General features: G+C 44.1%; 2 protein-coding genes across 12 annotated transcripts in view; one reads left to right on the top strand and one right to left on the bottom strand.

Moving 5' to 3' along the window:
- Positions 1-5,699, top strand: part of SPAG17 (sperm associated antigen 17) — a 117,275-nt gene extending 111,576 nt beyond the window's left edge. For 6 of the 11 annotated variants that reach the window (XM_080576922.1, XM_080576921.1, XM_080576915.1 and 3 more), the window contains 2 exons: positions 915-1,052; positions 3,320-5,699. In XM_080576922.1, coding sequence (XP_080433048.1) covers positions 915-1,051 — 137 coding nt within the window. In that variant the 3' untranslated portion in view covers position 1,052; positions 3,320-5,699. Of the gene's footprint in view, positions 1-914; positions 1,053-3,319 lie in introns of those variants that run through there. The other 5 variants (XM_080576917.1, XM_080576918.1, XM_080576920.1 and 2 more) reach the window with 4 other exon arrangements.
- Positions 5,700-5,843: 144 nt separating this feature from the next.
- The window catches only part of WDR3 (WD repeat domain 3), a 23,177-nt gene continuing 14,527 nt past the window's right edge, over positions 5,844-14,493 (bottom strand). Inside the window, exons 19-26 of the mRNA XM_080576925.1 lie at positions 13,424-13,474; positions 12,735-12,800; positions 11,738-11,830; positions 11,113-11,160; positions 9,213-9,256; positions 8,599-8,727; positions 7,297-7,390; positions 5,844-6,682 (exon numbers count right to left, since the gene is read on the bottom strand). Coding sequence (XP_080433051.1) covers positions 6,527-6,682; positions 7,297-7,390; positions 8,599-8,727; positions 9,213-9,256; positions 11,113-11,160; positions 11,738-11,830; positions 12,735-12,800; positions 13,424-13,474 — 681 coding nt within the window. The 3' untranslated portion in view covers positions 5,844-6,526. The remainder of the gene's footprint in view (positions 6,683-7,296; positions 7,391-8,598; positions 8,728-9,212; positions 9,257-11,112; positions 11,161-11,737; positions 11,831-12,734; positions 12,801-13,423; positions 13,475-14,493) is intronic.

Genomic DNA, 14,493 nt, shown 5'->3' with positions numbered 1-14,493 from the left:
TGGCCCCAAAAGTAATTTAGATAAAGTAACAAGGTTTTGAAAAGCAGAGAAAGGAAAAATATTAAGACCAGAAAGATGTGGCTTTTAAATAATAAACAAAGTATAAGAACTCTTTCCCATCCCTCACTGATAGAAATCTTTTATAACAGTTTTGAATGTATGGTAGCATCTGATGGTACAGCCTCACATACTAAACAGATGAGACAATACCCATGTCAGCAAATGCACGAGCACAGAACTGCATGAATTCCGCCTGAAATGAGCCCAGTCTGTGTTCAGTAGACTTTTTAGTTGTTTGATTGAGGACAGAGGTAGAGTAAAAAAAGTACCAAAGTCAAGAACTATTATTTCTCTTTCCCTTATGCTCCAGACCTCTCCTAAGAGGAGGAGGTCTTCTTGAAGGCTTTAAAATAAATAGTAAGGTAAGATGCACCCAAACACTTAATTATCATGACAGAAACTCTCAGTCTTCGTAAGGAACACCCTTACCAAAGAAAGGCAGAAATCAAGATCCTTTGAGGCTGACCAGAGTACTAAGGTAATGGCAACTGCATTGAGGCTTTATATGCTCTGGAAGTTTCAATGTAACTCTGCAAATTTACTTTGTAGTGATATGAAGAAGTCTTTTGTGTCCATTATTGTGGAACTGAGCTAGACAGGATTGATGGCATAGCAGCAAAAACAGTTTCTGCTCCACTCCCACTCACACAGTCCTCAGTCACGCACTTACAGACCTCCAAAACAAGCACCCTTCCCTGCTATTTTACTTGGTCTTTAATCTTTGAGCTGAGGTCAGTAGTTCAGATTCAACTTGTTTCACAGTCTCATTTCCAGAATTCCTTCAGGCCTCCACCCAAATTCTTTCAGTTATATAAATGTACAGAAATGGCTAGATCCTTAACGTAATATCCCACCTGTGTTAGCCACTGACATCTATGAGCGCCGCCCTCAAGGATACCCCCAGGGTGGGATAGCAGCAGCAGTCTGGACAGTTTCTACAAAGCGTAAGCCACGGTTCCGGATCACACTACCCCGAAAACTTCCTAGCTAATGTAAGTACTTCATGCAGTGATGCCAGCTGTAAATTAAATTACAGTAGTTGTACCTCCTCCAGGCTTCTTATTCACATCATCAACAAACCTCATGGTACTGACAGCAAAGCTGTCATGCACACACCACACATGACATGAGAAAAGGGAAGCACTGGATGGCATCGTTAACAAAAAGACTCACTGCAAGAGATTTACAGATTATTGCAGCTGTTCTGCTCAGTGGAGGTGCACTCACAGCAGAGCCTCCCTAGTCATGTCCTTCACTTAACTGCCTCCACATTAAACAACTCATTGAGCCTCCTGGCAGCAGGAGGCTAGATTTATTGCAGTTAAGCCCTAATAAATCAGCCTCTTTTTAACACTCTTCGCTTTCTAAAACCACATCTTACTGCTGACCCTTTGACACTGACAGCAAGCCTAATAAGGGACAGCAGCTTTACACAGACATAATATGACATCCTCCAGCACACACAACCCCCTGCACACATTTCACACAGCACATTTCTGTACCCTTAAAGAATCAGACTCTGTATACAGAGAGTAGACGTCTTCCCTGCCAACAACACAGCCTTATTGGGGAATTTCTCTTCAAACCGCCAACCAACGTGTTTAACATTAGGCTGGTGTTTCATCTAACCCACATCAACTCAGGTGCTCTACAATACAACCAGTGGTGACAGTTCATAAACAGGATTTCTATGGATGTTTCTCCTCTGCTTTGCTTAGAGTTCCCATTTGTCTCATATCTGTAACACTGACATCAACTTTTTCTTTCAACTTGAACATCTGTAAGTCTGTCATATTATCTAACGAGTCAGTAAAGAAATCCCAGATGTATCTCATTTCCTCTCTAGAGAAAAAAAAGACCATATCGGTCAGTTCTCAAAAGAAACTTCACAGAGACATGCACCTCTGACTGCTGCATCTGCTCTAAGACTGCCCAGAGTACTTCAAACATAGCTTTTTTTCCTGTTTAAGTATCTTCTTACCCTTTCAATGTGGAATTTTACTCCCAGAGTAACAGACAACTGTAATCTAGGAAGAGCAGTGAATTTAATGTTTTCCATCTTAGCAGCTTACAAGCTGTAGTTCATCAGTGAAGGCATTTTAGACAAACCTCTCTCACTTTGCTTTGAAATGGAAGAGAATATTCAACCCAGTCAGTTCATATTTCAGCGAGACACCTCGCTGTCCCAACTCAGCCCTACAGTCCTGCACTAAAATACAGCTGTTGGATCATCTCTGTACACCAGGTATACACCTTTTCCTACCAAGTCTAAGCCCTGAAAATTCTGATCAGTGTCATCTCGCATTAAAATTTCCAGGTGGAGAGAAATTAACATCACAGTATCCTCTTCCCATGTGGCTAATCCAGCTAATCGTGAGGACTGGTTTTTTTAGTTGCCATTGCCATAGCCAGATCTCCTTTCTGTTCTAAGAAAGTCTTTGTGAGAGTTGATGGATAATTCCTACTGAATTATCAATTATTAGCTACACCATGATACCCAAGCAACTGAACCAAATGCCTCTTTGAACATTCTTCCCCCCCAAAAAAACCCTGAACTCAAAACCATGTCCAGCTCCAACATGTCAAAAAATGGATTGGTTGGAGTCACAGAACACTGACACTCCTAGGTTAAGTCTTGTACTCCGTTAAATAGTCCTATTCAGTCACCCAGAATAGATGTATTTAAGTTTTTCTTTGCAGAGGCACATAACTTTCTAAATTTCCATCATATTTCCCAGGTGATTATCACCAGAGCCAATATGATTCTCTCCAATGAGACCTCAAAACTTCCCTGCAATATTAGAACTGATCACAAACTAGCCACACCTCCTAGCAGAGGCCAAGAAGCAAAAATCACTGAAGCAGCGTAACCTGCTCAAATTTAGTAATCTACTATATTTTCTTAGTTATTTCTCATATTTAACGGATTTCACAAGGATTCTCTTCATATACTCAAAATGAAATACTGCATAGGAAGCTGCCGGTGAATGCCTTCAGTATTTCCTAGTAGACTGCCAGCCTGAATTCCTGGTCATTTTTATTCCGTGCAATTTATGCAATAAAAACAAACCCTTAATCCAGTTTAAGCCTATGCAAGAACACTTTTTCATGTTATTGCCCTCCAACAGCAACAGCATAGACCAGTTCTACTGAAGGCGGTCTGACATCATTACTGTGTTTCAATAACTGTACAAAAGTAGGGTTTTTTGTTTTTCTTTTATTTCTTCTCATGTTAACTTTCTCTCCTCTTTCACTACAGGTCAGAGCCCTGGAAGAATGATGTAAAAAATCAGCAATAGTGAATTACCCGAATTTTAGTCCAATGTTATGGAAATATTCCCAATGTAGACTTTTTCATTTATTTAATCAAAATAACACAAATAAATTTTGTTTTCTGTCTCCTATTAATGGGAAGGGTAGTCTGAAAGTTGCACTGCCTTCTGTCTGAATTGTGAACAGCAGAATGATTCTTACATTTCAGTCCCAATACTTCATAATCTGCACTTCAGAAGAGTGCTGAGTGCATCCTGATAGGCTTATTTTGTTTTTAAAAGCAATTACGTTTCTACAGCCCATGCTGAAGCACCTGAAATTTTTTAAGTACTGAGCAGCAGGTTTCACTGAAGTCAACAGTGACTCTGAGAAAGAAGCTGTAGCAGGAACAGCTGATCTGCTCTGGTCTTCTAATTCCAACATTTCTCCTTGCTTTCACAATCAGAGCTTAGCTTTCTGTGCACAGACCATTCACCTACCTTTAATTATCTTCAGCCAGTAGATGGGGATTTTGAGTACAAAGTTGCACTTGACAGAGTTCTCTTTATATCCTCTTGTTCACCGTCAGATATGATTATCTTCAAATGCTCATTTTTTCCATCATGAAAGACTGAAATGCTTAGTGGTGGCATTTTCCCACTTTTGTTCCTACTTAAGTAGTAGTGACTAAAGGAAATGTCTTAATCTCTTTAAGAGATACCCTATTCACACAGCCAAGTGTAGTTCTGCTTTCTTTTTATGAATTTATTTCCAATGAATTGTTTTCCTGTGCTTCATCCTTTTTCACTATGTGACTGAGAGATGGGGAATTTTCCTTGATAACGCAGATGACTTGTTCTCTCAACACTTCGCAGTGACTGAGAATCTCACAACTGGGGATTGAACAATAGCTTTCACCAGTGTGAAACATAAGCGTCAGTTTCAAACTCACCCATCCACAAGGGTCTGTGACATACATATTCCAATTATAATTTGACCCCGCATTTGCAAGTGATCTCCTGCTCAGGTTTGTAAATCCAGGAGATTTCACCAAAGGAACAGCTAGCTGAGGTACCCATCTACCAGAACTCTGGTATACCAGTTGCAGGTACAGACTGGTCATGATATACAAATCAGAGAAATGGAGGGAAAGTTCAAGTGGAAGCCCATGTTAGCACCTATGGAGGGGACTTCCCACCACCTCAAACACCTTTTCTTCCAAGATTCTTCCTGAATCCCAGTGACAACAAACAGAGATGAAGGTGAAGGAATTCCACCTCCTCCAACTTACCTCAAAGGAGTCACCTGTCATCATCATGACAAGATCAGAGTGCATCACTCTTCTATACCATAATGTACGTGCTTGTCATCACTCCCCAAGTCTATGTGCACCCATGACCAGGACTTTTCTCCCAGGGCTCCCAGAGGATCATCAAACAGCAGCTCATTGCTGAGGTTCCCAAATATTTATCTCCCTGGCATAAGGGTTAAAGACAGAGCACATCACACTGAAGCACAGTCAGCTTCCCCCTTTTGGTATCTCTTTCCTCAGTCATCACTGCGAAGGTGCACTGTAGTGTCATGAGCCACCCCTCCATTTGTAACGCTTTTCATCCTTTGTTTTCCTGGTGTACCAGCCTTTTTCAGCAGCAGTTGACAAGGATACAAGACTTCAAATATTATTACCAATACAGTTCATCATCCTACTGTTGCACAGTGCTTCCTCTCCCTCTCTCTTATGGGGGTCTCCTTTAGACGTAAAGGAATAGAACAGCCAGGACGGAGATGTCTGAATGGAGCTGTTTGATCTCATGTTTCATCTATACCTACATAAATATAAAATTATAGAGGCTCTCAGAAACAACTGGCAGAGCTGTATGAAGATTGCTATTTCCAAAGAGTCTGAGACCTCTCTCCTGGAACTGGAGTACGAAGTTGTGCTCTAAATTTAAATTACCCATTCTGAAGAAACAAATGAACCATCAGCCCCCAACAGAGTTACTTACTAACAGCAGTTATTCTCTGAGCACCTCAAGTGCTGCTAAAAGATTAACTAACAGAACCGTTTACCTTATGTACAATTGCTATTAATAGAACATAAGTCAAAGACAGTAGAGTCAGTAACAACTGGGATGCAATTAAAAATTCAGATGAAGTTCAAGTTAAAAAGAAGCCCTGCTTTGAGTACCTGAGTCAGACCTGTAAGTCCAACAGTATTATTATTTTCAGTGAAATATCCAGAACCAGCTCCCACCACATTAACAAAATCCATGATTACTGGGGGAAAAAAAATAAATATATATATATATATGCTAAAAACTAGTAACAGACCAACAGCAGCAGAGACCTGCTCACTTTACTCTGCCCCCCGCTGTGAATATAAATTATTTTATCTGATACAGGACAACTACAACATTGCAACAGTTCTGTGCAATTTCTAATAAATGGGAGCAAGAACAATACAAATAACCCACACTTCTCATCCTCCATCTGCCAACTCTGTAGAAGAGCACAATGCTTTACGGCAGCCCTTTCATTTGCTCCCACAGATTTTATTCTGTGGAAAAAAAAATCCTTTGAGAATTGATAAAACATGGTGAAGCAGTTGAGGCTTTACTATAAAAATATCAGGACAAAACTCCATGAACAAAGTTGTTTTATAAAGCATATATAATCATGTCTTGAACAGAGCAGAGTTTTCTCCGTGTTCCACTAAAAAGTGAGTGGCTGTAGACCAAGTTGTCACACTGCTGAAGTCTCATAGCCTTGCACACAGCTTTTAAGCACTTCCACAAGTCACCAGCAGGTGTCAAAACAGAACAAACTCTTGCCAGCTGCCTTCCAGGGATAGTGCATGGTCTCACTGTCAGTCCACGTGCTGACTCACCGCATTCAGTTAACATGCTGCCAGTGAGCTGATCTCTTCTCCGGAATGAAATCAACTCAAATTCTAACAGGCATTCTGATAGAGGAAAGGCATGCACCTGTCACAGCCACCCCAGAAGTGGTTGAAACACATACGTATACAGCAGAACACAAGAGAGTTCATCTCACTAGGCAGAGAGAATCTTTCTGTGTTGGCATCGTCCCCAGAGGGCAGACTTCATCCCAGTCACTCGACATCATCAGAGATGTTCAGCCACTAGAAAGTTCCAAGGCCAGCACTGAGGTTACATGGCCTCATCCAGGTGTTCTGGGTCTCGGGCAGCAAATGCTAAACCACTGCAAGAATCATCTTTTCTTTCTTCTTCCTCTTCCTCTTCTTCTCCTCAAAACGGTCAGTAGCATCAGCAAAAAACATGACCTCATCCTTGGCCTCAATCTCCCTCTTCAGATGCTGGAGCCCTGCCATGTTAAATCCCAGCACATCCTGTAGAGACAGACAAGCACCACACTGTTTGGCGTATCTCAAGCTTGTGAGGTGGCAGAAGGTCCTGCTGCCTGGAACAGGTGACACTCTGGCCACCCTTTACTGAGAGTTGATTAAAGCAAGACAATCCCTCAGATTTAGATAAACTTCAACTGAATAGGAGAACAACCAGACCTGCACTCTGTTCCCCACATTTCTTTGTTAATAAGAGCTATAATCCACTATCCTCTGAAAGACAAGTTGTTGACAGTCATCTGAAGTTGTCTTTGGAAAGACACCGGCAGTCTGTATTTGAGAGATTAGTAGGCCACAAAAAGCCAAAGAGAAGTTAAGAGTTCATTTACCTCTACTGGAGAGCCAAAGCCCAATTACACATATCAAAGAAAACCAAGAGTAAGTGAAGGGGAGGGGAAAAGGAGAGGGAGAGAGAACGCGCATCACTGGATATTCTCACATCAGTTAGAACATAAGGAAAATCCAGCCAATTTGCACAGGAAGAATATCAAATGGGCTCAAGACCTCCAACCAGCTTTCCCACCGGATACCACATGCTCCCAGCCATTGGCCAATCCTGTTATTCCAGATCCTGGAAAACGAGAGGCTGCAACACTCACCCGGGCCTCACTGACTCTGGAGATGGTGGTTTTCTTCAGGTTTTCTATCACTGTCACCAACATCTGGTTGGTTGTTATCTGACCAAAATGTATCCTGGGAACAAAGCAGGCAGAGAGCTCTGATGTACAGATGCAGCATTGTTCTTAAAAACATCATTTAGGCCCTCTCCCAAACCTCTATATTTTCTGTATATTGGATTTTATTATTATTATTTATGCCTGCCTAGACCAGATTTATATAACAGGCATGGACAAATTTATCTGGAAGAAACTGCTTTCTGAAGCTTCTTTTTAACATATGAATAGTTCAAGGGAAAGGTCTCTCTGGGGCACCACTTGAAGACATGCGTGCATGTGGACAATGACTCTGTGCCAGCGACTGGTGGGTGCCATTTCAACCTTGAGGTAGAATCTTTCATATGACTGAGGCAGGATAAGCAACCCACATCAACACGCGCACATCAACACTCAGCATCCTGATTAGTCTGTTTCCCACACACCATTTGGTGCAGCTGGGGGCTGCAGCAATTCCTCATCTCCCACAGAGAGGGATTTATTCCCACGGTGGCTTCCCAAAAGCTTCAGAGCCATAAATACATTACAAAGTCCAAATTTTCCCCACACACTTATGCTGCATTCACAGCAAGCAAGGTAGTCTTTACAGCTCCGGGAGAATCACAGAATGGCTCAGGTTGGAAGGGACCTTAAAGATCATCTAGTTCCAACCCCCCTGCCCTAGGCAGGGATGCCACCCACTAGATCAGGTTGGCCAAGGCCCCATCCAACCTGGCCTTGAACACCTCCAGGGATGGGGCATCCACAACCTCTCTGGGCAACCTGTTCCAGTGCCTCACTACCCTTACAGTGAAGGATCTCCTAATGTCTAGTCTAAATCTATCCTCTTTAGTTTAAGACCGTTCCCCCTTGTCCTATCATTATCTACCCGAGTAGAGAATTCTCCATCTTTTTTGTAAGACCTCTTTAAGTACTGAAAGGTCACAGTGAGACCTTCCTGGAGCCTACTCGTCTTCATGCTGAACATCCCCAGCTCTCTCAGCCTTTCTTCGTAGGAGAGGTGCTCCAGAGAGAAAGGGTGTATTTCTGTACTGGCTTACAGCACAGGAGCAAGGAGCACCTCTCTGTTCACATGAACTGGCACAAAGTGAGTTCAAGAGGAGCCCAAAGGAACAGGTGAAGGAACATGACCAAAGCCTTGTTAGGGCTTCCTGGGGTCCAGGATCTGGACAGCAATGGTAGGTGAACTAAGACCAGCAGGCCTGTCTGGGCAGATGCAAGACTCACTTGAGCAGGAAGAGGAGAGCACGGCACAGGAGTTCAACTTCCGCACCCAACCGAATATATTCATTGAAGAGTCTGAGCAGGTCAGGGACGTAGGAGAAGGGCAGCACCAGGAGAGACTCTTCCAGCTCACTGAGGAGGAAACAAAGGTATGGAAAGAGTAGTCTCAGCCACTGCACTGCTACAAATGAGCAAGGAACATGGGAAGGTTATGGCACAAAAGCTGTACTAAGTGTTCCCCACTGCTGATCCATGCCTGCCCACAAAGCACAGTGCATCCGCACAGACCAGATCCAGGGCTAGTAGACACCTTCTGGCATAGAGCAGGCACCCAGCCTTCCCTCCTCAGCATCCCCAGGCTGCTCTTCACATACATGTGCATCTCCAGGCAGCCAACCCAACCCGCATACACAAGCTTCATCCAACACTCCCCATGGAAGAACAATTTCCATTTCCCAGTTCCACACATGCTCAAAAAAGACCATCAGAGACAGTAACCTCCCTGCTTTACAGCACTGCCCACTCTAGCACAAGGTCCATCCCAAGACACCAAACAACCCTGGACCCAGAAACCCAATCGAACACAAACCTGTTCAGCAATAAGACTCAGAACTCACCTTGACTTGACCTTCTTGAAAACTTCTAGCACATATTCGGAAGGCTGTAACAGAGGAAAGACACCAGCTCTGCATAGCAAGGAACATTCCAAGACAAACATGTGCCTTACAGTACATTTCACCCAGTTAAAAAAAATGCAGTCACATCTTGTGAGATGGACAAATCAACACGAATATAACAAAGAAGGACACCCCTGCAGCACCAGTCAGCTACCAGTCTGAAAATTCTCCCTCCACAAAACATAAACCCAACCTTCTCAGGATACATTAAACTGGTGAAGAATACTTTAAGAAAACTAATTTATATTCAACTAGCTAAATTATCTGCCAGCTAAATAAAACCAGCTATCAACTAGCTAAATAAAGACTTGGTGGAACAGACAAATTACACATATAAAACCTTATGCAAACTCATCTCCCAAAGACTTAATGATTCACGCTACTCCTGTTTATCTGCTTTAAGTTTGGCACACGAAGAGCAGAGCTGCCAAGTGCCAAAGAGAAGTGCCTAAATACCAAGTCATAGGATTTAATTCACTTCTGTTCAGTCTATGAACCTTATAATTAACTACACCTATAATCACAGAGGAAGGAACAGAATGGCTCTGGTAAGGTGGTTAGAAGGAAGACAAAAGACAGTTTCACTTGACATGGCACACTTCAGAAAGGGGAGAATGAAAAAACAAGGGTCTTTATGAGGGTATTTAAAAATGCATACTGTAAGTATGTATCAGAATAAACCATGAAAACTAAAAATGAATCTACTCAGAGTACTGGATTTTTATTAATCAATTAAATCCATGCATCTGTGCATGTGTATTTTGTACAGTCAGAAACTTCCAGAATATAATGAAAACTGTCATGTGCTAAGTACGACATAAGCAGGTAAAGGCACTACCTCTAGCCCTGCATTACCTGAGCATTTAACTACCATATGGAATTCTCTCATCGTAGATTCTTTACAAAAAGAATCAGAATCACTAAGAGCTGCACCAATACCATAAAAATAAACCTGGGCGGCTACAACACAGCCCTGCCTTGCTAGGTGCTGCCCTGCCCAGCTGATTTAGGTCAGAAAGCATCCAAGTGCTTCTAGCTCCTGCTTCTCAAGTCAAAGCAACACAGAAGATATACTGGGACAAGTGTTCGACAATCAAAGTCTCTCCCAAGAAAGAGGATAACAGACCGTCAACACATAAGGTATTTTTGTTCATGGGTTGACACAGTAAATGCTCATCATGGTCAGCTCACCACATAACAAGACATGTTGTAACTTGCCACTGTGTTTTTACCCAGCAACCTAGCACTCAGGCACTCTTCCAGGACCTTCACTGTACAATGAAACTGAATGAAATAAATTGCTACTTATTAAGCCACAGGATTTCATTCACCCCTATTCAAACTATTTAACTCACGCTTAAACATGCCTGTATTTACAGAGTAAGGGGGAGAATGGTTCTGGTTAAGTGCTTACAGATGCCACATTGCCAGGGCAGCACAGGTTTTCAATTACCAATTCCAGTGGATGCTCAGGTATTTATATCAGATGGCACAGCTCCACCAGAATATGCTATAGCAGGAAGATGTGCTGGCTCAGGAAAGATTTGAAATAGCAGGGAAAGAATATCTTGGAGAATACCAAAATGACTGACTCAACCTGTACATAAGGTCAAGGCTACCACCAGGGTTATGGCCAGCTGCTTTACTTTTATTATACTTGTACAAAAAAAAAATCTGTTCTCTTTGCACACGAAGCAGAAGTTCTGCATTTTCATTTCAAGTTGAACCAAAAAATCTTCCCTCCCCACAACAACCCAATGCTTTGGCTCAGACAGAAAACCAAACAGCCTCATTCCCATTGAGGAAGGCACACAGCCTGTGGCCTGGGCACTCCACTTACTGTAATGTTTCCGTAGGCACGGAGAATGGGATTGACAGGATAGGGAACCTGGAGACACAGAATGGGTTAGAATGAAGCAGGTGTGTGTCTACAAATGCATGTTCCCAGAGAAAACTAACCCACAGTACAACACAGCTTTTATCAAATGTCTTTGTGCAATTCCCACACTTCCACCCTCCTCAGAACCTCACTGAAGGCCTCATTTGTAGCTGCAAGACAACCTATTCTCAGACATGCATGACTAACTCAAATACATATGAATTTTCTTCCACTGCTTATTGCCACTTCACTTTTACCCACTTATATGGCAGCCATTTATTTAGCAAGAAGCGTTGATATGAAGGCAAGGAACAGGCTAAGTGATGGGATGAATTTGCAGCAGTATAGACTCCCAGAGACAAAACCTACATCCTACTATGACTTTAAATACAAAAATCCTTGGAAAGAACACACCACTAACTGTGCTCCAGAGCACAGTGCCATCCTGTTCTCTGAAAGACTTCAGCAAATCTCTCCTGTTCCCAGCTGTCCTGATTTTATCTGCACGCTGAGCCTTTCCACCAAGGTGACAGCTGGAAAGATACACCCACACACCCTGGGACTGGGACTTTCCTCAGTCTTTTACCTCTTTTCCTGCAGCTTTGCATATGGCCTTGTGCTCCTTCAGTTTTGCCATCTCTTCTCTGTACAGCTCGATAGCCTCCATGATCCGCTCAGCCTGCACAGCACAGGAACAGCACCGTCAGTCACATCACACGAGGCAAAGCAAAGCTCATGTCCCACTGGACAAACGGAGGGGGATGCAGCGGGGCTGACTTGGAGCATCACAGGACATCTTTCTCAGAAAGGTAACGCCTATTACAGACCACACTGCTACTCTGAGCACACCAATCGTGTCCTGAAGGAGTCAAACACCATCCACATTCCCCCAGCTGCCCAGGGTGCAGCTTCAATTACCGCCTTGATGTTGGAACTGCATAGTTCAATGTCAGAGAGACCCAGCAAGCGCTACCCCTTTGAGGCACAAGCTAGGGTCGGGCCATTTTTATTATTCAGACTAAGAATTTTCTCTGTATTTACAAGAGCACCAGACTGTTCAAACCTGTGGCCGTGAAATTCCACACCCCCACCTCAAGCACTGCAATAAATTTCCACCTTGCTCAGGTGCTCACAGGACTCCTCAGCCCTTTGAGGAGATGCTGATACCTACAGATTACTCCAGCTGCCTTGTGCTTCTTTTAGCTACAACCCCCAAAGGGCAAGAACACCCCTGTCTGTCCCACACGACAGGCAAAGAAACGTGAAGCTTGAGTATCTACAGGAATCTCACCCCTCGTTCTGTAGAGAGATCTTGGGAGGAGGTCGTTCCTTGTGGGTGACCCCTCCAGAGCCTTGAAGAAGGTCACATCCCTCTCTGTTGGCCACAGAGCAAGACAGACTGCTCCTGCAGGCAGAAGCACCTGCACCTTTGTATCTCTCAGATCAACTCCTCTTGAGTTGCTGCACGTACATAACAGCACAGATTTCTCCTCTTCAAACTCCTGTTCTGACTGTGTGAAACCCCTGTTCTTTGAGAGATCAATAAGGCACAAGGCATTGCTGGGGGATCCATGCAATCTTACCGCTTTGATGGTTTCAATGGTCTTCTTCCCTGCCAGCCCCGTCTCTCCTTGTGTCTCTCCAGCCACCTACAAAACACAGAGTTTGCAGTTCCCTCCTGCAGCAGCCGAGAAGCTGATACACGCAGGCACCCCCTGCATCTAATCAGGGCCGTTCCCTAAACTTGTCATTTGTCTGAGGTGTTAAAGGACTTCCCAAGTGCACAGCTCCTGCACAGGAACAGTGACATCGTGTTAACACTGAGCTCTGGGAGGCCAGTAAACATGGTTCTTGCTCCACTAAATGAGGCCAAGTGATCCGCCCAGTGTCAAAACCACCAGCAACACAACCCCAGAATCTGTGCAAGAGGGATCAGGCTTCCCCACCCATCCAGGACCTGGAAGCAGCTGGCACAAGGCAGCACAATCTCGCTGAGGAGCTTCTGGGCATGTGAACAGTGGAGATACTTTGCATCCCCAGCTACTGTGTGGCAGTTTGGTGAGCTCCACACACACTCCTGAAATTGTCTGTAGCAAGTACCAGAGTCAACTCTATCACCACAGCTTTAGCAGCACCTTCTCCCACACACCTCCTTGAAGCAATAAAATCACCAGTCTTCTCTGACACCTCTTCTGTGTCTCTTACAGAAATACTGACTTACGAAGGAGCTCTGTACAGTCAGACTGACACACACTCCGATGGCACAACTCACCACAGGCTGATCTTCCTTCGCCACACTTTCTTCATACTCAGCTTCTCGTTGCTGCAGTGAATGAGGACACAATGCATTAACACTGGTGAACAGGTGGCAAGCAAGGGGACAAGTCCCTTCCAGGCTGGTTGAGCAACAGAGCCTGCAGCTTCTCTCAGCCCAGTGCAGAAACCAGGACTCATCAGCGGAGATCAACGCCAGTGCAAAATGCCCGCTTGTCGCTGGTCCCCTCCCCACAGAGAACTTTGACGTCTCCCAGACAGAAAGAAATCAGGGTCTGCACTCTGGATGCTGGAACAGGCAGCCCACAGACAGCCCATCAGGCTGAGACAGAGACAACAGCAATTCAGCACCAGACTGAACAGCATGTGGCATGAAGCACATGCTTCATGCCAGAAGAAATAAGTCTAGTCAAGTTCCAGGACTGTTCTAGCCTGCAAGAAGAGTCTCCTGCCCACCATCTCCCACATTTATAGGGCTCCATCAGTGTGTAATACACTACTGGTGTATTCATGCCCACCTTGTTACTCAAATTTGCCCCAAAAGACACTTTTCACATATGGAAAAGGAACTCTGTTTCTCCTGGTACCATCAGCTTTCCCAGCACACCAGCTACTGGGCATCACAATGCTGCCTATGGGTCACCTCAGCTCTCTGCAAACAGGCTGGGATAAAACCATTTCTTGTGGGTTTCTCAACCACTCTTGCTTCTGCACATGCTGCTACAGCCTTTCCCCACTGTGGTTTGAGAACTTCTTTAGGAATGGGAGACAGAGGGAAATAGCAAAACACAAGAGTTACAGTTTGTCCCAGAGTAATTTCCCATGGGAGGTGTGAAAAAATGCTACCCCCACTCCAAGGGTGGTTCAGCACTGAAACAGGTGCTCAGCCTGAAAAAATGTCCTTCATTGGAGACGCTCAGGAATAACCAAGGCAAGTCTTTCAGCAACATAACAGGGCTTTAGTGTCAGCCTGCTGTGAGCAGAGGGTTGGACTACAGACCCCCGGAGCTTCCCTCACACCAGAGTCCTTCTGTGAGTACAACTCCTCACAATACAGGTTCAGAAGGA

Source organism: Anser brachyrhynchus, assembly GCF_964034855.1.
Source record: "Anser brachyrhynchus genome assembly, chromosome: 1".
Lineage (NCBI taxonomy): Eukaryota > Metazoa > Chordata > Aves > Anseriformes > Anatidae > Anser > Anser brachyrhynchus.
Note: the sequence above shows the minus strand (reverse complement) of the source record. Positions and strands in the feature narration are given on the sequence as shown.